Raw genomic sequence first — 23,717 nt, forward strand, 5'->3', positions numbered from 1 at the left:
TTTTTGTGGTTTGAACCATTTTTTAATTCCAGTTTATTGTGGTTTATGCCATGGATTTTTATAACAAAATTTCCTGGCTGGCCCAGCTGTGGATAAAACACATTTTTCCAAAGTTTTCTTCCAAACTAAATGCTCTGAGAACCTTGTGTACAAATGAAACCTTATGATCAGATGTGGAAGAATAACTAGGCAAGACCAGGATGCAATGAATGAGAGCTAGAAATATTAATTTTTAACCACATTATGACAAGATTGATGCTGGATTGTTCAGAAAGCTTAGAATACCTGCTGTATGCAATGGTCTAAGAATAATTATCATGTGATTATAAATGATTTCATGCCCTAAAGATTTGTATTGTTAATCCTTAACCAGGAAATATAAAGGAATTTCCAGTCTGCAGCCTCTCACTGGTGTCTAGCCTCCACATTTCCTTTTCATAACATTTGAAACTCCCTCTCTACTATCAAACCTGGCAGCATGACTGATAAAATATAATGATGTAGTTTCCTGAGAAGCTGAAGCAGATGATTAAAAACAACCCTATACTTTAAATCACCTTAACACATTAAAAAAAATCAATTCTCATCCTGAATATTTTTGAAAAAAGAAAATCCTGTTGCAGTCATATGTATGACATATTTTGGTAGTATCTGAATCCAATTGAACAAACTCTTCAAATTAAGTGTAGCCTTGTTACCATCAACCAGTTGGTCAGTAAGTCACAAACTATAGTACTTCCCCCAGTTACAATAGCTGCATTATAAAAATGAACAAAAAATGTTTATCTCCCCTAAGTGGGATCATCTGCAGGCTTAGGCCCAGGGTACCTGCGAGACCACCTACTGCCACCAGTAGCCTCCCACCGTCCAGTGCAATCCCACAGAGTTGGCTTCCTCAGGGTGCCGTCAGCCAGACAGTGTTGGCTAGCAACCCCCAGGGGGAGAGCCTTCTCTGTGGGAGCGCCTTCCCTCTGGAATGAGCTGCCCCTGGAGCTTCGCATAATACCCGACCTCCAGTCCTTCCGACGCGCCCTAAAAAGTTGGCTTTTCCAGCAAGCCAGCCTGGCCTGAACAAAATAAAATAAATGCTTGATTTAATTGTTAATTTTAATCCAATTTTTAAAATGTTATTGTTCATATTAATTGGGTTTGTTGGATATATCTAATTTCTTTTTAACTTTTGTAATTTGTGTTGTTGTTTTTTAAGTTGTACGCCGCCCTGAGTCCTTTGGGAGAAGGGCGGCATATAAATCCAATAAACAGTTAACAGTAACAGATCCTTTCCTCACGGAACTGTGCCTTTTGTCCTGTTAGGGACAATGAAATCCTCTCCACCATCTTGAGTGCTCCTTCTGTCAAGTCCTGCAATTGTGGTTCCATCTATTTCAGTAATTAACCATCTTTAAATATTTAAAAAGTCCTAATTTCAAAGTAGAGTGGATTACATACTACTTTGACTTTTTTACAAATTCAAACGTCTATGATCTATCTTTATTAAACCCTGTAACCTTCCGAACACTAATTAATTGGATATAAATTTAAGATACTAGATTGCAACATGCAATTCAATATGTACATCATGTACCTATCATTTTTCCTTTATAGAAAGATGGTGAAAACTCACTTTGAAAAAAAGAATACAAGACATGTGCATTTCAGGACTATGTGCAGTGTTTTCATTAACGGAAGGATATACACAAACAAAACTATAAGGACCTCACATTTTTTTTAATGAAAGGCAAGGAACATTTCAGTGAGGCCCAGCAGCAAAGAAGAGTGCGCTTATTAAATTATTTTCATGATTAATCAAATCTACTATCCTCTCACTTTGGATACAGGATATAATGGAACAAAACATGTTTTGGAGACAAATAATGTACTCACTAATACTGCAAAACCCTCTTGTAACAATGTAATCCCCTGAGATCATAGAATTAATTATGTGGCCTAGCATTAGATTAACGCTTCAAAGAACAAAATTATCCTGTGTTGGCAAAAAAAAGCTGTCTGCAAACTAAACTTTCTCCTTGTTCAGTCCTAATTTACATTATGAATGCTCATAGCCTATTATCTTCTAGAAAGAAAGGAATCCAACGGGTGGTTTATTCAAACACAGCTGTCAATCCTGTTCTAAACAAAACAATCTTAAAAAGTCCCAAAACAATTTTTAAAAAGCCTAAGCTTAACAAAAAACTTGGTCTCCTCATAGTTTAACTTGAAATCTTTTTTTTAACAATAGCAGCTAGAATTTCCTCACCGTTCCTATCAGCACGACTAAATTATGGTAAATTTATGTTTACAGTGTCCTTTTAGTATATTTGGAAAGGATGGGTTTTATAGACTTTGTATCTTTGTTACATATGAAAGTTCAATCCCCATTCTCCAATAATCTTTCTTCCACTGTACTTCCATGGATCTGTACTCAAAATGCAGCTAAGAAAAGCAGAATATGTCATAGAAATAGGAATCTGCGGCCCTTCAGAGACTAATAAACCTGAATTTCCATCAGATTAACCAGCCAGTGATTCCAGAAAGCCATTGAATCTCCATTTTTATAATACTTCTGTGCCTATAAGATGCTGTAAGAAAAGGGGAAACTTGCAACTCAGTGCTTAAACATTTTGCTCTTCTTGTGCAGGTAGGTACTCATCTCTTCAGTACCTCACATTCAGATCTGCAACTCAGTTTACGTTATACTTTTTAACCCAATATTAATAAATGGGCACATATAGCACTAAAGCACAGTGTACAGGGTATGCAATGTGACCGTGATGGAAACATGTAGGAACCATTATCTAGACAAATGTGATAGGAACATTTTAAAGTCCAAAACAAGGAGATAGCATTTGGCAGATGGCACCCTAATTCACTGAACTTCAAAGAGATGGTGGTATATTACAATCAGACTTGCAAGACTCAATTATTATAGTCAATCTCAGTAAAAATTGTATCCTTCCTTTGGAGATCATTTCCTGAACTGGTCTACCTAGTGGGTCTGACACACAGCCACAGATGCTTCATTTAATTTCAAAGTTATATTTCTAATATTTAGACTAGAATTTAGATTAAAGCTAAGAATCAACTAATGCTCCCCACAGCCCCATAGTTTTTCTTGCTATTGTAACCCAAAGCTGAATATATTTGTTCATATATGTCATTTGCTCTGCTGATAGCTGACATCATTGTTTTCGCCACAGTTGTTTGTTTTTTTTTTCAAATGCTGTGGAAGAGCAGTCTTCATCTAGCGGCATTTAAAAACAAGTGATGGCCTTCAGCATTTTTGATCAGTGGTAGTATTTTTTTCTGCCCGCTATTATGAAGATGGGTTTCCATGGTACCATTGATTATTGATCCATGTATTACTTATGAAACAGAGCACAGTCTCTCGAGAAACCATTGGTTCGTATAGATGAAATGGAGATGTCTTTTAGATCAAGCCCTTTGTAAATAATCCTTAATTATGTCCAAGAGAAGAAAATGTTTTGCTGAAAAGTGCTTCTTTAAACGTTGATACTTATCAAATAAGTAAAAAGAGCAGCAACAAGATGATGCAGTGCTCCAGCAGAGATGACACAAACATCCTATTTGTCAAAATTGTTATCTTTGGTCATACACTGACCAAATTATCGCCGCTTAAGTACTGAAACACAGTCTTTCTTCAAAGGCCCGAGCTGCATGTGAGCATCTACGCTTTCGAGAAAAAAGGCTGGCTTGAGGTTGTGCGTGAACAGTGTTGGAAACTGGTGGTTGATCTTATTCTGGAAAGGGTCAAAATGCCCCTTTTTGAAGCGAGCCACTTTGAACTGCTGGAGACAAGTCATCTTGGAATCCTTGACTCCATAGAATGTCAGCACCTTCTCTGAATACTCCAAGTACACCCCAATAGTATGAAAAAATGGCTGCTGTAGAACACAGTCAAATCCACCAAACCACGCAACATAGTTCTGGCCATTCCATTGCAGACAGCAGGACTTTTCATTCCTGCCTAGGCGGCCCCGGTCATATGATTCCTGGAGATTGAAATCTTCCGTGATGATCCCAATGCTCACCCAACCATCTATGATCTCCACTTCCCAGTAATAGTTGCCACGGTTCATAAGATTCTCGCCCAATACTTGCTCACAGTTGATGAACCTGGTTGAGGACTCAGGGTAAGCAATGGGATTCAGCACACGCTTAGCCCCCTTGGTCCCAAAGAGTTGGATGAACTTGTCAGCAGTATCACTATCCAAGTCAATGATGAATGCAGCTGTACAAAAGCAAATATATAAAAAGCTTGAAAATGATAAACAAGGAAGGCACATGGCATAAGCATGCCCCCTCCCTCCACAAAAAGCAGTGTTCTCATACTAAACCATGGCTTAATTAATCTTTATTTACCAAAGGAATATTTAGGAACCCATATTTAATATTTAGGGAGGTTGTTACTTTCCCACCAAAGGTGGCCCCTATTTTTCTACTTGCATTTTTACATGCTTTCAAACTGCTAGGTTGGCAAAAGCTGAGACAAGTAACAGGAGCTCACTCCGTTACGTGGCGCTAGGGATTTGAACCATTGAACTTCCAACCTTCTGATTGACAAGCTCAGCATCTTAGCTACTGAGCCACCACATCCCTTTTATATATATATATATATATATATATATATATATATATATATATATATATATATATATATATATATATATATATATATATATATACTGTTACTGTATTTAAAATATTCATATATTACTTCTTATTTCGACAAGTGGTTTACATTAAAAATCAGCAAATAAAACAAAGCTAGGTAACAATTAAAATCATACCTTTAAACATTATAAAACACTATACTGCCAAAAAGATAATAAAGATATATCTCTGCAGACACTGCTGCTTGTTTGATGTTTCAATCCACAAAAATGACAGTAAAGGTTATCTTATCAGTCAACAAAAAAGGCATGAAAAGCAAAAACAATACAAAAAACAGAATGGCCTTACATTTGAGAAAATAATCTCGTGATTCCAAACTGGCGGGGTTGATGCTCCTTTCTGAAACCTGCGGTTCAAGTGTCACTGTGAAAAGAAGAATTTGTAATCAATATATACTGTCAACATTGCAGACAGAACTGAAAATATAATCACCTTAAAGAAGCCTTTTGGTTCAAAGTAGTAACTTCTTCCTGGTTTTAGAGGAAGATAAATTTACATCCAGCCAGATGGGGGTACATCTCCTTATGCTTTACATTCTGTGATCTTCATAGAACATATATATGCTTAAAAATCACCTGCTGTGTAAAACATTTTTAGGAATGAAGGCCGATCTATGTGTTCCAAGATAATGTTTGCAGGATGCAAACTGGGTCGGTGAGATTCACTTTCTGGTGAGAGAGAAGTTCCCTGAGGATGAGCTCCAGCATGAATCTGAAAGTTTAGAAGACTAAACCTCTGGTCCCAGTGACCGACCCAGATTGGATCCTGAAACATTTTAAAGCTGTTAATGCATTGCAAGAGAACAACTGCATATGCTAACGTAATATCCCGGTTCTAACACTGTATTGCGAATTCTGTATAACTGGTAGGGATACCAGCAGAAAACTCAGTTGAGCTGGCAAGTTTTCCTTGATTTAACAAGCACTTGTCCCTTTCTATATACTGTAAAATGCACAACCTTTTTGGACTGGGCATAAGTGGTGCAGCCAATTTTCAAAGGACTCTGTGGGTTACTGCCAAGACTTTAGGGGAATCAAGAAACTTTAGAGTATTTATGGGAAAATCTCCATATTCCACATTCCACTTTGTGCTACATGATCTTATATTGTCTCTGGCAGATAAAAGAATCACCAAGCTGGTTTGGGTTTTTTTTTTAGAGCTAAAGAATATAGAGGAGAATGGGGGATATCTTGAAGAAGATATGTGGCAAGTGTTGTGAAAACATGACCTTAGTGGGAAAGAGAAAAAGAAAACTCAAGACTGTCCCACCTTGGCTATCTTTGGTATAAGAGAGCAGGGATGAGAAACGTCAAGCTTTCAAGGGTCTATTAATACAGCCTACAGTGTATCAATAGAGTGGAGATCTATTATTTCTTTTGCTGCTGTTTCCTGACCTGGCCTGCATCCAAGGGCTGACACAGGCTCTGTGGAGTTTGCATGGAAACTGTTTTTACTGTTTGCAGGGAAAAAAAACCCTGCCTCACTCTGCTTTTTGCTTATTGGCCTGAGGAGATCTCTGAAAGAGAAAAAATAATTTTTCATAAGATCCATGTCTATTTTTGTTTTGCATATGATCAAACAAACAAACGTACGAAACATGATGTAAGGATATGGGTGGGGTGGGGAGAAGAATGCAAAGGCTTTATTTTCCTTCAGAGAAAAGCAGTGATTTTCATTCCTGATGCGTGTCTGAGTGGTAACTGTTCAAAGTTACAATGGCACCAAAGTGGTTTATGACCGCTTTTCGCACTTCCGACTGTTGCTGCATCTCTGTGGTCATTGTAAGCAAAATTCAGAGGCTTGGCAATTGGTTCATATTTATGACAGCTGCAGTATTTTGGAGTCACACGATCCCCTTTTGTGACCTTCTGACAAGCAAAGTCAATGGGGAAGCCAGATACATCTCACCCCCATGTTCCTAACTTAACCTCTGCAGTGATTCAGCTAACAACTGAGGCAAGAAATGTTGTAAAAAGGGGCAAAATTCACTAAATGAATGTTTCACCTAGCAACATACATTTTGGGCTCAATTGTAGTCATAACTGGAGGATTACCTGTGGTTCTACCTAAATGTAATGAGGGTGGGGAAGGTAATAATGCTGGCAAGATGGCCAAATGACAGTATCTTCTGTAAAAAGCTCTGGCAGTTCTTTTAGGTATTTCTATTTAACTGGCTACAAAAGATAAGTATTAATTACTGTTAAAATCCAAACTTCCCTGCCAGTGGCAGTCAGATGCGGAACAGCTCTAATGTAATAATGTTTTAAACAGAAAACACAAACAATTAAGATTTCAAACTTAGAAATGAGCCATCTGTCTTCATTTTCAACTAAACAAGCAGCAGGAGCTTTGAATCTGGCAGGATAAGAGCCTGGAAATCAAAAACTAACAAGTAAAACCCCTTTCTCGGTTCTGTTATTTAAAGGACACCAGCTTTGGATATGTTTCCCAAACCACCAGAAACCACACCTAGTGATGTCTGTTTGCTGCCTGTTTATATACTTGAGTCATTTTTGAAACATCTGAGTGCTATTAAAAGCCTAAATAACTAAGACAGCTTAGATTCTTCCTATCTTGCATTTTTTGTCCGTTGCATCTCTTTTAGATGGTGCCTATCTTGCTTCTTTTCACCTTGAAAGGCCAGCATTTCATTTTGATCTGCTAATCACAAATGCTAACTCAAAATTGTTTTTGTGCCCCTTCTACAGTGCCAGAGGACTTAAAAATATAAATTGTAGCCAGTGGATATAAATATCCTCCCACATCTAAGTTCTAAAATAAAAAACTTATCAAAACTCTACAGAATGGTTTACCACTGTTGCACAAGAAAAAAAAATTAGGTACTTTCAGAAAAAAATCAGAGAATAATATGAAAGTTATACATCTGAAACTCTGAAAAATTGCATAAAGGAAAAGAAACAAGAAGCTCACAGTGATAACAGTTGACAGAGCTTCTAGGACTTACATGTAGATAAAAACAAAATGGACATCTTAGGGAAAGTATCATGAATACTTTATCATAGTATGCTGAATAAGCCAAGAATTAAATACGCAAATCCAATGAACTGTACCAAACTGAAGAAACCATACTGTGGCTTAGCACAGGAGTCCCCAATCCCCAGATCACAGCCTATTTGGAACTGGCTGTGCGAGCGGACCACATGCGCTGGCCCACTGCTCAACACGGCCCGGTTCCCCTATCCCCTCTAGCCAGGCCGCCAAGCCACCAAAGTTGGGGACTGCTGGCTTAGCATAATGGACAGACTCAGTGAATGGATGCCAGGCACCACAGCTGACATACAGCTCCTATTCTACAGGCATAAAGATCTGGTACTTCAGCTGAAGGGGCAACTCTCGAAGGACAAGAATTCTGCCCAAGTCTCAGGGTTTCTTCCATTATAAGATGGGTAGCTATAAAAATTCAATAAACAAATAAATTACAAACCTTCTGGTATCCCATGAAGAAAAGGTCCATTCTCACCCTTCCCTGACAGTTGGTCCCATTGGTTCTTGCAAACATTTCCCAGCAGCTCCTTCACAGCAAAGACGGCCTGACTGGATTTAATAAAACTCAACTCTCTGGGGAAGTTTGAACATGCAAGGTTTTTTTCCTCAGCTGCTATTTTTAATGCCTGGAATTCCTGATCAAGAAAACAAACAACAATCGTTTGACTATAAAGTCTATACAGCAGATACAGCTCTCCTCAAGTCACTAACACTTATGGCTCAAAATCACAGATGTGACAGGAGAAGAAGTGGGGGGAAGAAGGGGTACACAAAGCTCTACTGGGAACTACTACTACTATGTTCCTGGATCTTCATCTGGAATAGCATCAAATCCAAGATAGCCGCCTCCTGATACTGTATGGCCCCTTGCCTCCAAGAATGAAAGAAATGAGAAAACATTTCCTAGTAGAGGTCTTGATGGGAATGAACATGTGATCTTGGATGAATAAGAAGCAGACAGGTGATGGGACAATACAGTAAAAAAATAAGCATACTGGGCACATTAATCCACTCATATAGAGCCACCCCCTGGTAGATGCAAACTATTAAGTATAGCATCCTTTTTCACTAGCCCCTTATATTAAAGACAAGTGCACACAGCTGTTGCTGCCCTACGACTATATTGATGGAGACACCTGGATGCTATTTCACATAATGGGCTTTTTAGGTACCAACCAAACACATTTGTACTGTGCAAATAGATACGGGTATGGAGTTGGGTAACTCTTGAGCAAGAGCTCCAGAGTTATGCCTGGACTTTCTCCAAGGATTGCTGATGCACCCTGAGTGCCCAGGTGGAAAAGAGATACAATGAAGGCTATGCTGTATCTCTACTGGTAACTGAATCACCTACAAAAATCATTCCTGAAGCGCACCTGCAGGAAAGTGATGGTGTCCATGCTGGGGACTTTCTCCAGGTTCTGCTTGTGTTCCATCAGCAGGGCATGTCGCTCTTCTTTATGCCGCAGTTCCTCCTCCGCTCCGCCCAGCATGGCTCTTTCATCAGCCTCAATGAAACCAAGCACTTCCTTCTTGAAGGTTGCCAGGACCTTGGTGGCCTCGGTAAAGAGATTGCTGACCTTTTCCTTCTCCTTCTGAGCAGTAGCCTAAAAAAATAAAGATGGACTTATTCCAACAAAAATCATTGCCTAAAATGTAAATAAACCAAGCTCCTTTCCCAAATAAGAACAAATGAATTATCATGTGAAATCTACATTTAAGAAGTAGCCTGAGAAAATACAATATGGAATTTATTAAAAGAAATAATCATTTTTCTTTAATTGCTAACAACTATGGGAAGAGTAGGCAATCAACAAGTTTTACCCTTTCTCCCAAACTCTACACTCCGGTTTGGCTGTTATAAAGAAATCAGGAGAAGTAAGTCAGCTTTCCAGTTTGCTGAAGGTTCCAGAAGGTTTTCCCACTAGTACAGCAATGACCCAGGAGGAGTAGGGATGAAGATTTGGTGACTGTTTCTTTAGAGATTTCAATCAGGCTAAAGACAGGAGTGGGAACAGAAACCTTCCAATCCCTATTCAGCTTCCTAATCAAATAAAAATTATGGCAAAATTGCCAATTTTTAAAGGATTGGCTTTGGTTCATTTGGGGACATTTATGTGGGTAGAAATGAGGGCACTTTATTTCCTGAATAGGAAAAAGGGAGAGGAGAGACAAGCAGTTGAAATTCAGTTATTTTGCGGCCAAATTTAAGACAAACTATCTTCAGATGGCCACTAACAGCAGATGGAGTGATGGAAGGTTGTAATGTAGCCCATGAAGTCACTTTTACTTTTCATCTATCTCACCCACTAACTTGGTTCTTAGATAAAGGAGAGTTTTCCCCTAAAACTGGGGGATTTCATGAGAACATACTGGAGAAGAAAAAGATAAGCTGCTTCTCCCTGATCTTTTTTTTTTTAATAAAAGCTGCTTCTTGAAAAAGTTTTCTAAAAATGCATCGAGGGCTGTATCTCTTGGCAAATTGAGTACAGCTAAGGTCTTTGTGTGTTTCATTTCTTTCCTTGTCCCTCAGACTCACACACGTCTTTTCCATCCCTCATTTTAATAATTTTTCCTAATTCAATTTACTGTGCCGTTCTCTTTGCAGGCTAGTCATATTGCTGCGGAAAACTTAAAACTAGCGTTCAAGTGGAATGTAAAGGCTGAAAAAAACAAGAGAGGGATATGAGAATACTCCCCATCTCTTAACTATGGCTAAGAAACTGGAAGAAGTTTTTAAAAACACCATGGCTGTTCTAGAAATACCGTAAAAAGTAGTTATTTGGGAATGGAATGTTCTGGAATTATCAGGAACATTCCATTCTCAAATTGAGGGCATTTTTGCAAAGTTGTAGAGTTTTGCAATTTCTACAGGACAGCATTCAATCCTGACTACATTTCATAAAATAAGGAAGTTTTTCCCCTGTCATGAAAGTTATCCATGAACCTGCCTTACACTACTACTTTTCTACAGACATGGGGTCCCAACTCCAGGGATCAAACATTAAACACTGTGACTATCTGCTATTCAAGAAAAGAAGCCTCATGTGATTCTGTTGCATTTGTAATTTAGTACTCAGGAAAACGTTTGCATAAGGAATGGTGGAGCGGTATATTTGTTCTTTATTTATATGTGAATTAATTAATACAGACAATTTTAGAACAGACCTATAATCCCTAAGTGGACACTTCTTGAAGACAACATTCCTCAGTTTTTCCAGATATGTTGGGACTGTGGACTCTAGCATCCTAACCGTTGACCCCTTCCTGAAGGGAAGAATGGCCTATTTTTGTTACCTCTTGACAACAGACAATAAAGGGAGGAAAGTCTGTGGAAAGGAAAGGTTTCAGAGGGTTCAACATTTTGCTTTTTGCTGGGGATAAAATAAATATGGTGAAATACTTTGATGAGGTCCACCATCCTCTTCATCTGCGCTATTGCGGCTCCCAGTTCATCCAGCTGATTTTCAATATTGTTCAGGATTTTGGGCCTCTGGGCCTTTTAGGCAAGCAAAAAAGAGAGAGAGAGAGAATCAGAATCTCAACTTTACAGAAACGTACATTTCACAATTATTTTTACACAATTTGTGTAGAAATTGACATTTACAATTCAATCAATTTGTATAGAAATTAACATTTACAGTTCAATCATCATGACTACACATATGTTATAACTGTCCTGTTTTTATAAAGATTAAAATAAACCCATTTAGCTGGAGGTGCAAAATGCAGTCAGAGGTCCTTTTCTATCCCTAAAGTCATTATTATTGCTTATATACAAAACCAACTGCTCTTAAGCTCTCTTTCTCAATCCTACTTATTTTGTTTTTAAGTAATACAAATGTAAAACAAACCTTCTGCCTGGTGAGCAACTCAAAATACACGGGAGTTGGTATAGATTTAAAATCAGGATTGTTATGAATTACTTGGGCAAAAGCATCACTCTTCTCCCTGCAAGGTCTTTAAACCAGGCTAAATTTCCTCCTCCTTTATCGCTTAGTATTTATTCTATTATGATTGGAATTGAAAGGAACAAGTGCTCCATTCAAACCCCTTCCTACTCCATGACACCATGTGCTGGACTGAGATAAACAGCAGACCCGGGACAGAGATAACGACCAGTCTGAGTGAGCTGCCCTGAAAAGAACAATTGTTGCATTATCAAGAAAGAACCAGGGCAGAATGAATCAACACCCTTTTTCTTATTAAAAAAAAACTAGGAAATTAGAGCAGTAGGAAGAGATCTTATCTGCTAATACCATAATAACCCACTGATCTCTTAAAACAAAGCCAGGGGAGGAAAAGAAAAAGATTAAATGGTGAAACACTCCAGGCTGCCCTTTTTCTTAAACAGATTCTGAAAACACAACTGTTTCCCAGATACCGGTAACCAATGTGCTCCTTAGTGATATGTGCTAACTACAGTGTCTAGAAAATATTTTGCTGCTATCATTAAAATAGTACAGGAGGTAAAAAGGTCATGTTTGCTTGATTCTGGGCTTGCATGAAGATAAGACTCCCTGGGGATCAAATTCAATTATGCATTTCTTGGAAATAACAGGGACACGTCTTGCTATTGGATTTTCTGTTCAGTCCAGGGGTTTCCTGGTGATTTCCCATCCAAATCCTAAATCAGTCCCTTGTTTTACTTTTCAACATCAGCCAGGATTATCTGGATGCTGCCACCTGTTGTGGGTAGCAGGGAGAATTCAGAAGAATCACTTTTAGGTTGTTTCTGTATGTGTTATGTGTACGTTATATTCACTCATAAACTACCAAATGCTATTTCAGATTTATCTTTAAACTAAGACAACTTATTTAAGCCTTTCCAAGTGCAGTCATCTTTGATTTTGAGCCAAAAGCCATCTATTTTTGCCAGACAGGAAGACCTTTGCTTCCTCCGTTCCACCAGGAGCGATAACATTTTATTCCCGCAAGAAAACAATTAACAGATATGTTCCTTTTCATTCATCAGCTCCAAGCTGCTTTGGTTTCAGAGCTGGAGGCGGTTTATGGTTCGCTGGCTTAGAAAAAAGAATTGGTGTCCAGGATACAAAAGACTGCTTTATTTTGACTGAGAAAATGGTCCACCTATTCCAGTAATGCCTGCCGTGATTAAAAATGGATTTCCATAGCCTCATGGCAAAGTCTTTCCATGCGTTGCAACTCACATTTCTATAATTAGAACTGCTGGGTAAAGAGCCCAAGAACTCCTACATGTCAAAGATATACAACACCATTGAACTTTAAGTTTGTTCATGGTAGGCCTCAGTGATTGGCTGGGAGAATCCAGCCTCACTTGGAGGATTTATCTGAATGGAATCAGGCAAGCAGAAAATATAAGTATGCAATTTATCAGAGAAATATGAGAATCAGAAACAAGGAAAAATCTCTTCTCTTCTGAGAGGGCAGCACTGTAAGAGATTATACAGTGTTTGAGAGTTAACCAAGTATAAATTCTGAATTACTGTTTCTCCTTGTTCAGGGACAATCAACTCTCTAGTTCCTAGGTACCATTAGAGTGATAATCTAGTCATGTTTGTCTCAGTGGTAGCCACGCAGTCTATAGCAGAAGTACTAACCACATGACCCCTGAATTCTCTCCCTTTGTCTGCCTTCTTGCACGTTTCTGCTATCTAAAGTGACAATGAAATATAAAATCAAGATTTTAAACATAGTTTTTAAACATAGTTTTTAAACACAGTTTAAAATTCTCAATATTTTAAACAAACTAGAAAAACACTCTGGGCCCAGGAAAATCCTACTTATCACAGTATTAGTAATCATAACTGTGTAATTTGTGTCATGGCATTACCTGCTAGGATCCTTTTTCACCAATACTATGATAACCACAGGCTTTTGCTACAGTCTTCAGCAGTCTCTTCAACTATAAGCTGCTTATTATATGTATAAAAAGCAGGTGATTGATTTTCCAAGTATCACACCCTCCCCATCATGTCCTTATATTTTTAGAGCACAATTCCCAACATACCAGCTAATCTGCCTGATGAGCAATTTCATCTGGGCATCCAATAAAGTTGAAGGCAATGATATAGCTTAGAAGTGGTGAAACAAATTTTCTTCTCTCTATATCTATAATGATTGCCTGTTTCTACCATAAAGGTTATAGTGGTCTCCACCTCTGTGCAGGAATACTTTCACCTTCCAAGGATGCTAGAAACAGAAGTCCAAAGTGACTGGAAAGAAGGCAGGGCAAAGGGAAAGAATTCAAGGGTGTTGTGCTGCTTAGTGCCTCTGCTATAGACTGCTTGGCTACACCCAGATTCTCTGGTTCTTCAAAACACATATACTAATCAACATGGGTGAATCTTGGTGAAAGGTTGTTTCACAATACTGAAGGCACATTAAATGGTTCATTACAGCTTGTGAATATTTGCAGGCAATACTACTTTCCAGTTTTGAAAAACCACTCCATTTCCCAAACAATTATAATTATGCTGTATAAAGACAGTATAAGTATGAAAAGAATCTTGAGTGTTACCCTCTCAGCATGCCTTCTAAATGCACCAGGGGTTGGGTCATCTGAGTTTACCCAGAATCCAGATATTATATTAATATTCAACTGCTAAATGCCATTTTTAAAAAACACGACCTCCTTCCACCAAAATAAGGTTGGAAAGTGTAGAGAGAGATGAGCTTGGGAGCCCATTACTCCTATTTCTATTCTTAATCCCTACACCAAAATGGCCAAAATTACACTGCTGAAAACCAACTCTTTGGAGCCAATTGTCTACAGTCCATTGTCCATTCTCATCCTTGAAAACAGGAAGTCAATGATAAGTAAAAATGATTGCTTCACCTCTTCCTGTGATCTCCCCTTCTTTCCCATCTCATTATATTTCACAACCAAACTGGTGAAGGAGAGCAAGTTCTGTCCTGAATGTTGGGGAAGCTGCTCACTCCTGAGCGAAGTAGACAAGATTCTTTGATGAGATGGAAAATTGCCAGTATGTACAATGTAACCCTTTCAAACTATATTAATCATAATCAAAGCTCAGTGCAATGTACATAATGTCCTATATCCTAGTGGAGGCATCCTTCTCCTCTCTTAGGAGGTAGGTTGGGCCGAGAGCATGACTCACCTCAAATCACACAGTTTCTGGCTGAGGATGAACTGGGTCTCCACATTCCAAATTCAACACTTAACTACTACACCATACTGGTACCTGGATGAGGCCAGTTAAGAAACTCACCAACACTTTGGGGGGAGGCGGGGCTGACATCATGATGATACGACATGCAATCTTGGAGCTCCAAAATTGCTGTCGATATCTCTGCTGCTGGACGGTCCTTTTGGACCTAAACCGTCCTGTAGAGACAGTGATAGAGAAGGGCACATCCTGCTAATCTCAGGGACCTCGCAAAGTCCCTGATTGATTCAGGAGAAGCCCTTTTTTCCAGCAACAGCGAAGCAGCCATTAAGCTGCAGAAGGTTGGGACAGCCCCTGAATGGAAGAAAAGTAGGAGAGTGTGTGTGTCGAAATGGTGAGATAATTTTTTACTATTAGAGAACACCCAAAAAGACTTAGAGTAAAATTAAAATTGAAGATAGAAGAGAGTAAGCAGCGAATTAAGCCTGAATTAAACTTAGTGTGTTATCCTTTTTTAATTTTGTTTTTTTTTAAGGATGGAATTTTTACAAATGCCTCTTACTTTTTAAATTGGACTGGTTTCTTTTTTCCTTCTTCTATTTTTCCTTTTTTTCATATTGATGGATTATCTTTCTTTTCTTTTTTCAACGCTTGGCTGGATTGTTTCTTTTTAAGAATTTTTTTTCCTTAAGTTTGGAATTTAAAGAGAAGGGTAAAAGCAGAGGGAAAAGAAGTAACAGTGCCACCTAGAGGCTGGAGGCTTGGAAACATTGTTTTTTTTTCTTATTCCCTTTGAACATCTGACTTATATCTTATACTTCAAGGTTCCTGATTTTGTTTATTGAAAGGGATAGTGGGAAGAGTACGGATTGTTTATGCAGGTGCTCTTCTGGAGTACTATCAGTAGCTGGACTGGAGTGAAGAGAAAGCCTTGACTTGAAAGATTATTGTGAACTTGTTTGAAACTTAACAAAAAAGCCTTGGATGTTCTAGTGGCAGTGTCTATAACCTGGAAGAATGGTGCAACATGAAGAAAAAGAACTAACATTGCAAATGATTATGCTAAAAATTCAAAAGGTACAAATAAGTACAGAGAACATTGAAAAGAGAATGGAGAATATGGAACAAAAAGCCAAAAAAAATAGAGGGAAGAGTTGAGAATATTTGCAAAACGATGATGAAATTTGAGGATAGAGTTCAAAAAATTGAAGAAAAATATGAACAAAGCGATAAGAAAATTGTTGATATTGACAGCAAATCAAGCGTGGTTGGAAATGACAAGAGTGGAATGTTGAGAGATTAACGAACTGGAACTCTATCTCAAACCTCAAAACATGGAAGAAGAAAAGGGAGAAAATCTGGCAGAAACAATGAGAGAAATTCTGGCAGAAGCATCGGTGATAACTAAAGGCAAGCTGATGGAAGGAACAGATGGAGGGTTTCGAGTCTTTACAAGAGATGCAATGAACAACAAGGTGCCAAGAGAAGTCCAAATAAGATTTATCAAGAAAACAATTAGAATATAAATACTACAAATGGCTAGAGATATAGGATTGCACTACTACTGGAAGGACACAGGATGATGAAATGAAATGTTATAAGAAAAATTAAGTTAAACTTAATCTAAATTTAACTAATTTAGAGTATTATGTATAAAATAAAGTAATAATAGTTATAGTCAAATAAATGATTAATAATAATAATAATGCGTATATATACATAGATTGATAATATGAAATTTTACACAAATTGTAAGTGAGGACTATGGAGAGGATGCTGAAAAGCTTCGTTATAAAAAATAAACAATTCTATATAGAATAGAATATAAAGATGTAATACTATTGGATGATTTCAGGATGATGTAATGAAATGCCATAATATAAATTTATTTTAAATTTAGAATACTTTACATAAAAAGGATGTAATAATAGCTATAGTCAAATGAATGTTTAATAATCATAATAATTGTATACATATATATTAAATTGATGATATGAGACTTTATGTAAATTGCAAGCGAAGACTATTGTGAGGAAGCATAAAAGTTTTGTAACCAATCGACACACTGTAAGTAATTGGAGGAGGGTTTTTATACTCTGTGTGTGTTTATGTTTGTTTGCTTTATGTTTGTTTAAAAATAAAAACCTTTAAAAAAAAGAAACTCACCAACACTTAATCCTTCCCTGTTAATGCATCGATTTATTTTAATGACTTGTGAAGGTACTCCCAGAAAACTTTCCCAAGTTTAGCAATCCTTCCAAAGAAGCCAAGAACGCCCACAGAATGTTTGGAAATGGGATTTCCCGAATAACACTTTAGAATGACTTAAACTAAAACTGACAGGAGTTTAGTCACAGCCATCTGGGAAGGGGAGTGTCTGAAAAAAATACCGCCAGTAGTGCAATCTGAAAGACAAACGAGCAAGGACTGGAACCTGGGAGAAAAGCCAACGGAAATAAAGGAGCTGGATTGAGACACTGTGGGAAAGGGCTGCAAGGGAAGGAATGAACTCCTGCTGCCATCACACTGAAGTAAAGCTCTCAGGCTAGGCCAGGCCCAATTAGTATCAGATGGAATTAATCACAGACTATAAGCTTCCCTGCTCCTTGTTTTCTTCATTTTCTTTCCAAATCCAAACAAAATAGATTACTTTTATGTGTATGGTTTGGCAAGCCAGGCACAAATCACCAGAAGTTCAAATAAATGTTTGTCTTTGCCCCAGAAAGACCTTTCTGATGGTTTGAAACACTAATTTCTGGTTTCTCTTGATCCCCAAACAATTCTTTCTAGGGAAGACTGCTGAAAGCTAAGCATTCAACTTCTCTTTTTCCTTCCCAACAACTTCCTTGAGTCAAATCACCTTCATATGTTTTTCCTGACTGTTCTCCACCAAATCCACCCCCCAAAATCAGGATGCATCCTCAGAAAGGCCTCTATCATTTCATAGGTGGTTCTCACAGGATGGTAAGCAAACAGGTCTGTGGGTGGCTTAACTTTCATGCACAAGACTACCATCTAAACTTGCACCTAGTGACTTATTCTTGAAAATAACCAAAAACCATAAATTATTGCTTTAAAAGATATCAAGAGGATATTAAAAACTGCAGTTCTAATGCTACAGTCCTGACAGTTCTTTTCCCTGATGAACTCTGTAACTGTTACCTCCTGAGAAGTCCTTCCTTTTCAAACTGTTCCTATCCATATACTGCTTCATCCTGTTAATTGCATTCCAAACATTTTAGACATTACACTTTCCAGATTTTAAAGTTCTTCCCCACACACTCTCTCTAGAAGCTTTTAAACTTTTATCACCTAACCAAGTTCTTTTTGCATTAGAATCTTAGAATCTTGTCTATTCAAATTCCTACCTAGTTATTTAGTCCCTTACAAATCAGCAAACTCGGCTCTATTTTAAATGGAAAATAATAGTGCAAAATTTCACTTGACTATGAAAATTGACTAAACCCAATCACCCACCCACCCCAATTTGTTCCAGTCATTGTGACTTTTGTATTTACTTGTCTGGCTGCAGTTCAGAACTCAGAGGCTTTCCCTTCCCAAGCACGGATTTCCCATCCATCATTAACTACCTTGCAAAGGGCCAAACCCAGCTCAAAATGATAACTGGAAATATTTCCATATAAGTTAGTGTGCCATTGTTTTTTTCCCTAAACAAAAATGATTCCTGCAAATGAATAATCTGACAAAAATCCCCAAAGACTGCAGTCTACAGCATGTGATCATAGGTATCTAAGTCCTCTCTGGGTGCTTGCTAGGTATTTTTAAAAAATCATTTTAATTTAAAAATGGGAAACACATAGGCTGCAAAGCAGAAGACTCCAGCAGCATTCTGATCCCCAAGAATGCTTTCAGGCCCTTCAAAGGCGCCAGAAACTTTCAAAGCCGCATAGGGTAGAGATCCTGTGCCTTGTTCTTTTCTTAGAAAATAGAATTCTGCAGCTCAATGCCCAGGATTTAGTTTTTTTTTAAAAAAATATGCCAAGGTAAGCAAGAATATTTTGCAGTATAGAGTAGCACTAATAGCAATAGCACTTAGACTTATATACCGCTTCATAGTGCTTTTACAGCCCTCTCTAAGCGGTTTAGAGTCAACATATTACCCCCAACAATCCTCATTTTATCCACCTTGAAAGGATGGAAGGCTGAATCGACTTTGATGAGATTTGAACTGCCGAACTGCAGCTAGCAGTCAGCTGAAGTAGCCTGCAGTACTGCACTATAACCACTGCATCACCTTGGCTCTTATACGGTAGTAGGAATTATTTTGTGAATTAGCTCCCCTTTCCCTGCATGGGCATTTTTACATGGATAACCGTGACATTCTCAAAATTCCAAGTGGGCCCAATAGCTCACAAAATTCAATCTTGCAATTATAAACCATTTAGATAAGTCACCTGAATATCAAGTATTAACCAATATACTGTACAAAAGTAAGCAGTTGGTGACAGGAGTGGGGAGGACTGTGTGGGACCCAGTATGGTGAGAAGCAGGCCCAAGGCTTGCAGGGAGTTGGAGGGGCAGGATTGAGGGGTGGGGGGAGATAGGTGAAGGGACAATGCAGCATCCCTGTAGTTGGACATAAGGGTGAATCCGCCTAAAGTTTGTTCATGTGAGCATAGGGATTCTGCAAGGATTACAATTTCAAAACCAGATTATAGCTAGCCTTTCGGGGGTTTGCTGTAACTTAACTTCAAATGGCCGCTACGTGACTGGTCATAAGTGGAGGATTGTGAACATTTTAAATTACAAAAAATTGAAATAAAAACAAAAATATCCGTTCCCTAATTTGAGAATACTGTATAGTTCCTTCATTTTGCCAAATGTTCCTTGTGCCCTTTTCAACATGCCAGATCTGTAATTCCCCAGGACTTTTAGTACTAAACCTCTTGCTTCTCTTAAGTTATGTATATAATGACTATCAAGAATCATGTGATAGTCACGCCAAGAATTCCTTTGCAATGAAACATTACAGGACAGAATTAGGGTTCCCACGAAGCCCATTCATTCCCATTTACAATTGTCTAAGACCAGCAACAGATATGTCCTATGTCCCAGCAGGTTTTTAATCCTGATTTCCCTAATGTGGGACCCTTGCATACAAGTGGGAATTGCTACTCCTAGAATTTCCCTTCCTGCTGGTTTGGACCCAGCATGCTTGGAAATCAACAGGTTGGAGAAAATCTTTAATTAAATTAAATCAGCTGCCTAAATTAAGCAGGATTCTTTACCCATTAATCTCAATATCTAAATCTAACTCTACCCTATTATCTATTGATAAAAGACTGTCTGGTCAGTCTTATACACCAGGGCTAACTGCATTATTTTGGTTCCAAGACTGAGCAGAATGCTTTCCCATTCTTTATCTAAGAGGAAAGTTCCCAAACAGCCAGGAATCCATCCCTCCCACCCCCCACCCCGAAACTTAACTACAAACATCTGTGAATCATCTCTCCTAGAGTAATTACAGCCTTCCTCAAAATCCCTAAACTTTAGGTCAGGGGTCCCAAACTTGGCAACTTTAAGACTTGTGGACTTGATATGCTGTGTGGAGAATTCTGAGAGTTGAAGTCCACAAATCTTAAAGTTGCCAAGTTTGAAGACCTCAGCTTTAGGTAATCCCTAAACATTAATCCTTAAATGTTTCTTCTCTTAAAAATTAAGCATCTGAAATGTGCTTCCGATCGCCTGAAATCCACCTTTCTTTGGTTGAGCGAGCCCGCACCCTTAAAATGGAAATAGGCTTTTATTAGGTGGACTTCGAGTCAGGTTTTGCAGTCCCTTTCCAGTGCGGGTTCTCGCATTCCCCAACCCCCTACTTTCCAAACTGTAATTCTTTTTTTTTTCAACTACCACTCCTAACAACGCTCCCCTAAATCCTAACACGTCCAGCAAAACTTTCCAGCGACGGTGGCAGCCAGTGTGTTTCCATTTATTCCGAGGCTGGGAATCGCCAGCGCTGCTTAAAGGTTTTGTTCCGCCCAGCCGCGTCAGGTTGCGCCCTTCGTCGCTCCGCTGGAATCGGGGCGCACAAAGGAGCCCCTTTGTACCTCAGACGACGGCCCTACCCACCTCCACGTGTTCCCGCTCCACCTCCACGGCCACCACCTCGTGGTTCCGATGCTCCTGGGCCAGGCAGAGCTGGCAGATGCAGCTGCGGTCGGTCCGGCAAAAGCTCTCCAAGGGCTTGAGGTGCAACTTGCAGAGGCTCTCCTCGATGTGCCGCAAGGGCGGAACCAGCCGGTGGCTTTGGAAAGCCGGACTTTTCAGATGAGGCTGCAAGTGGGGGGCACAGAAGGACGCCAAGCACACCAAGCACGATTTGGCCGCTTCAGCCCTCTCCCCGTCGGTGCAGAAGTCGCAAAGCACCTCCTCGATGTGGGCATCGCCGTTCTCTGGAGCGCCCGGCTCGGACGTTTCCTCGGGTGCCATAGCCAGGCCCGGACTGCTCGGCGTGGGCTGTCGGAGCTGCAACAATTCGGCCAGGGTGTGGTTCTTACGGAGCGGGAGGTCGGCTGGGTAGGGTTCCTGGCAGAGGGGGCAGCGGGAGGCACTTTGTCCTCCGGCTCCTGTTACGCCCCCGGGGTGATGCCTGTGCGCCCCGAGGCACTCCAAGCAGAAATTGTGGCCGCAGGGAGTGGTGACCGGGTCCTTCAGAGCGTCTAGGCAAATGGGGCAACCGAAAGAACCTTCTTGAAAGTTGGGAGCGGAGCGAATGGGGCCAGAGCCCGCGTCCATGCTGCTGGAGTCAACTGGTAGGAGGCGAAGAGCGCGACGCTGGGTTGGCCCCCTTTCACAAGGCAGGGCAGGGCAGGGGGCTGGAAACGCCAACTCCGCCCATCAAAGAACTCAGGTCGACGCCGGAGGGGCCGCCTCCGTGCGCGGCGTTTGTCTATAAGGGACACCCGCCTCGGTTAGAAGAAAAATAAAAAGTGCCTCTCCTCTTCGAGGCGCGCGAAGTGAATCCACATTAAGCTTTTCCCGCCCTTCGTAGTCTATTAAAATGTGTGAGTAATTGTGAAAGAATCCCGGTGGAAAGAGGGGAGGTTGTTTCGGAACATGGGAAGCTGGCCGCTCCCGCCTCCGGACTGCTGTCGAATTTTCCAAACAGGACACGTTTGCGTCGTTTTACTCCTCGAGTCCTGGCCAATTCAGAGCAGATAGCAATTTATTACTCGTAATAATTTCTTAGCGAGATTATTAGGAGTAATAAATTGCTGACAGGTTCCTTCTCGCCCCCCCCCCCCTCCCGTTTTGCGGCAGTTAAATAGACAGTGAATATATCTGTCTGTCTGTCTGTCTATCATCCATCCATCCATCCATCCATCCATCCATCCATGCATATCAGTGGTGGTTTCCAGATCCTATCGCAACCGGTACGCTGTGCCGGGGCCGGGGGTCCACCTCAGGCACACGCGCTGTGCACACATACGCACGCCACCGCCCTGTGACACCTCAGCTGCTTGGTGAGGTCGCGCAGGCACTGTGCGCGCATGCGGAATTGGCCCGCTTCCCTCAAAAAGAGGTAAGGAACGCAGGCGGGCGAATGGGCCCAACGAAACACCGAGCTTCCAAAAGTACACCCGTACAGGGCCCTCCCATCCGGAACACACCATGTGTGTGTGTGTGTGTGTGTACGTGTGTGTGTGTGTGTGCGTGTGCATATATATATTGTGTATATGTGTGTTATGTGTATGGGTAGATATATACTTCCTTTGGAGAGCAGGTAACAATTTCATTTTTGAAGTGGGCTAGTGAATTCCCAGTAAAAAAAAATCACAATAAAGGTTATCTTAAATTTCTGTTTTAACTTTGTTTTTAATGAAACCTGACTCTTTTGGACCATATTTCTACAATTGCCTTGTTCAGCCATACAATTGCTGTGCAAATTAGGTGTTCTTAATGTCTTCAAAGCGTCCATGATGTTATTCCCTAGGGAAGATGCACAGGTGAAGACAGCTTGAAAAGGCAGTTCCTGACCTCTGGCAAGCCTAGTGCTAGTTTCTCAAAACACAGCTGAAATATATTATTCTTTCTTTTCTCTGTTTTTAATCAATCTGTGACTTTTATGTCTCTCACTTGAGAATTAAGTGACTGAGGAGACGATTGTTAAACAGAACTATTTATTAACTCAATGGCAACCGATAACAGAACAGAACACTCTCCGTCTGACAGCTATTTATACCAGGGGGTGTCAGACAGGGAACCAATAAGGAGGGTGTATTTTTCCCGGCAGGCACGCCACAGCCAATCAGGTTTATTAGCACTTCGTGGCCAGCGCTGGTCGTATCTCTGAGGACACAATACTCCTTCCTCCTGGACTGCACATGCATAAACTTGCAGATAGGCTGGTCTCCGCCGCATGCGCTATGATCGTCTCACTATGGGTGTGTCTGCTGACGGAGGAGGAATGTTGTCTATCAGGAGTGCGGATAGGCGGAGCTACAGTAACATGAAACTCCCCTCGAGGCCAGAGCCACTTCAACAGGTAAGTCCTCCGCCGAGATCACAACGGGAACCACTCTTTTGGCGTTGACTATTAGAGGTTCATCTTGCCGGCAGGCGCCGGCAGGACTGTCGGCGGAGGCCGGTCTGGTCTGCAGGTTTGGGGCCTTCTCCGTGTTGCAGGGTGCAGTTGATTTACATGTCACCGCCATTGCCATCCATCGCAGAGCTGGACCCTGTAGGAACAGGGCCCGGTTATCTGAGTGAGCCAGCCTGGCAGCTACTATGGTTCTCCCACAAAATTCTGCACGAATACCCCCTCCCCCACAGTAAATACAATGGGCAGGTCAAACTCCAAAGGGTAGTGAGCAGAATAAGTAGGATGTCCAGAGTACTATGCAGTTGGCGGCCCATGAGAATTTCCACAGGGCTTTTGCCGGAGGT

The 23,717-nt window shown here is 40.2% G+C and overlaps 1 protein-coding gene across 2 annotated transcripts; it reads right to left on the reverse strand.

Annotated features, from left to right (window-relative positions):
- On the reverse strand, positions 1-21,686 carry TRIM47 (tripartite motif containing 47). Of its 2 annotated transcripts, XR_014173755.1 has the most exons (7): positions 20,901-21,686; positions 11,102-11,197; positions 9,075-9,305; positions 8,138-8,333; positions 4,981-5,055; positions 1,275-4,249; positions 1-812 (listed from the first exon to the last, which is right to left on the reverse strand). XR_014173755.1 is itself a non-coding variant. In XM_081935270.1 (6 exons), the coding sequence occupies exons 1-6, from the start codon at positions 21,564-21,566 to the stop codon at positions 3,624-3,626; spliced, it is 1,890 nt and encodes a 629-aa protein (XP_081791396.1). In that variant the 5' UTR covers positions 21,567-21,686; the 3' UTR covers positions 1-3,623. The 2 variants fall into 2 exon arrangements, 1 of the variants encoding a protein (XP_081791396.1); XM_081935270.1 differs by having other exon boundaries at positions 1-4,249.
- Positions 21,687-23,717: the final 2,031 nt, after the last annotated feature.

This window comes from Natrix helvetica (genome assembly GCF_964273705.1).
Source record: "Natrix helvetica genome assembly, chromosome: 1".
NCBI classification, from domain to species: Eukaryota; Metazoa; Chordata; class Lepidosauria; order Squamata; family Natricidae; genus Natrix; species Natrix helvetica.

What these genes read in the sequence shown, in the direction of transcription:
- TRIM47 (XM_081935270.1), bottom strand. Translation starts at nt 21,566, where the DNA reads ATGGACGCGGGCTCTGGCCCCATTCGCTCCGCTCCCAACTTTCAAGAA. An exon ending in TCTTCATGGGATACCAGAAG is followed by an intron (nt 5,056 to 8,137) that starts GTTTGTAATTTA and finishes TTCTTTTCACAG; the next exon opens with TGACACTTGAACCGCAGGTT. An exon ending in ACGAGATTATTTTCTCAAAT is followed by an intron (nt 4,250 to 4,980) that starts GTAAGGCCATTC and finishes GCTTTTGTACAG; the next exon opens with CTGCATTCATCATTGACTTG.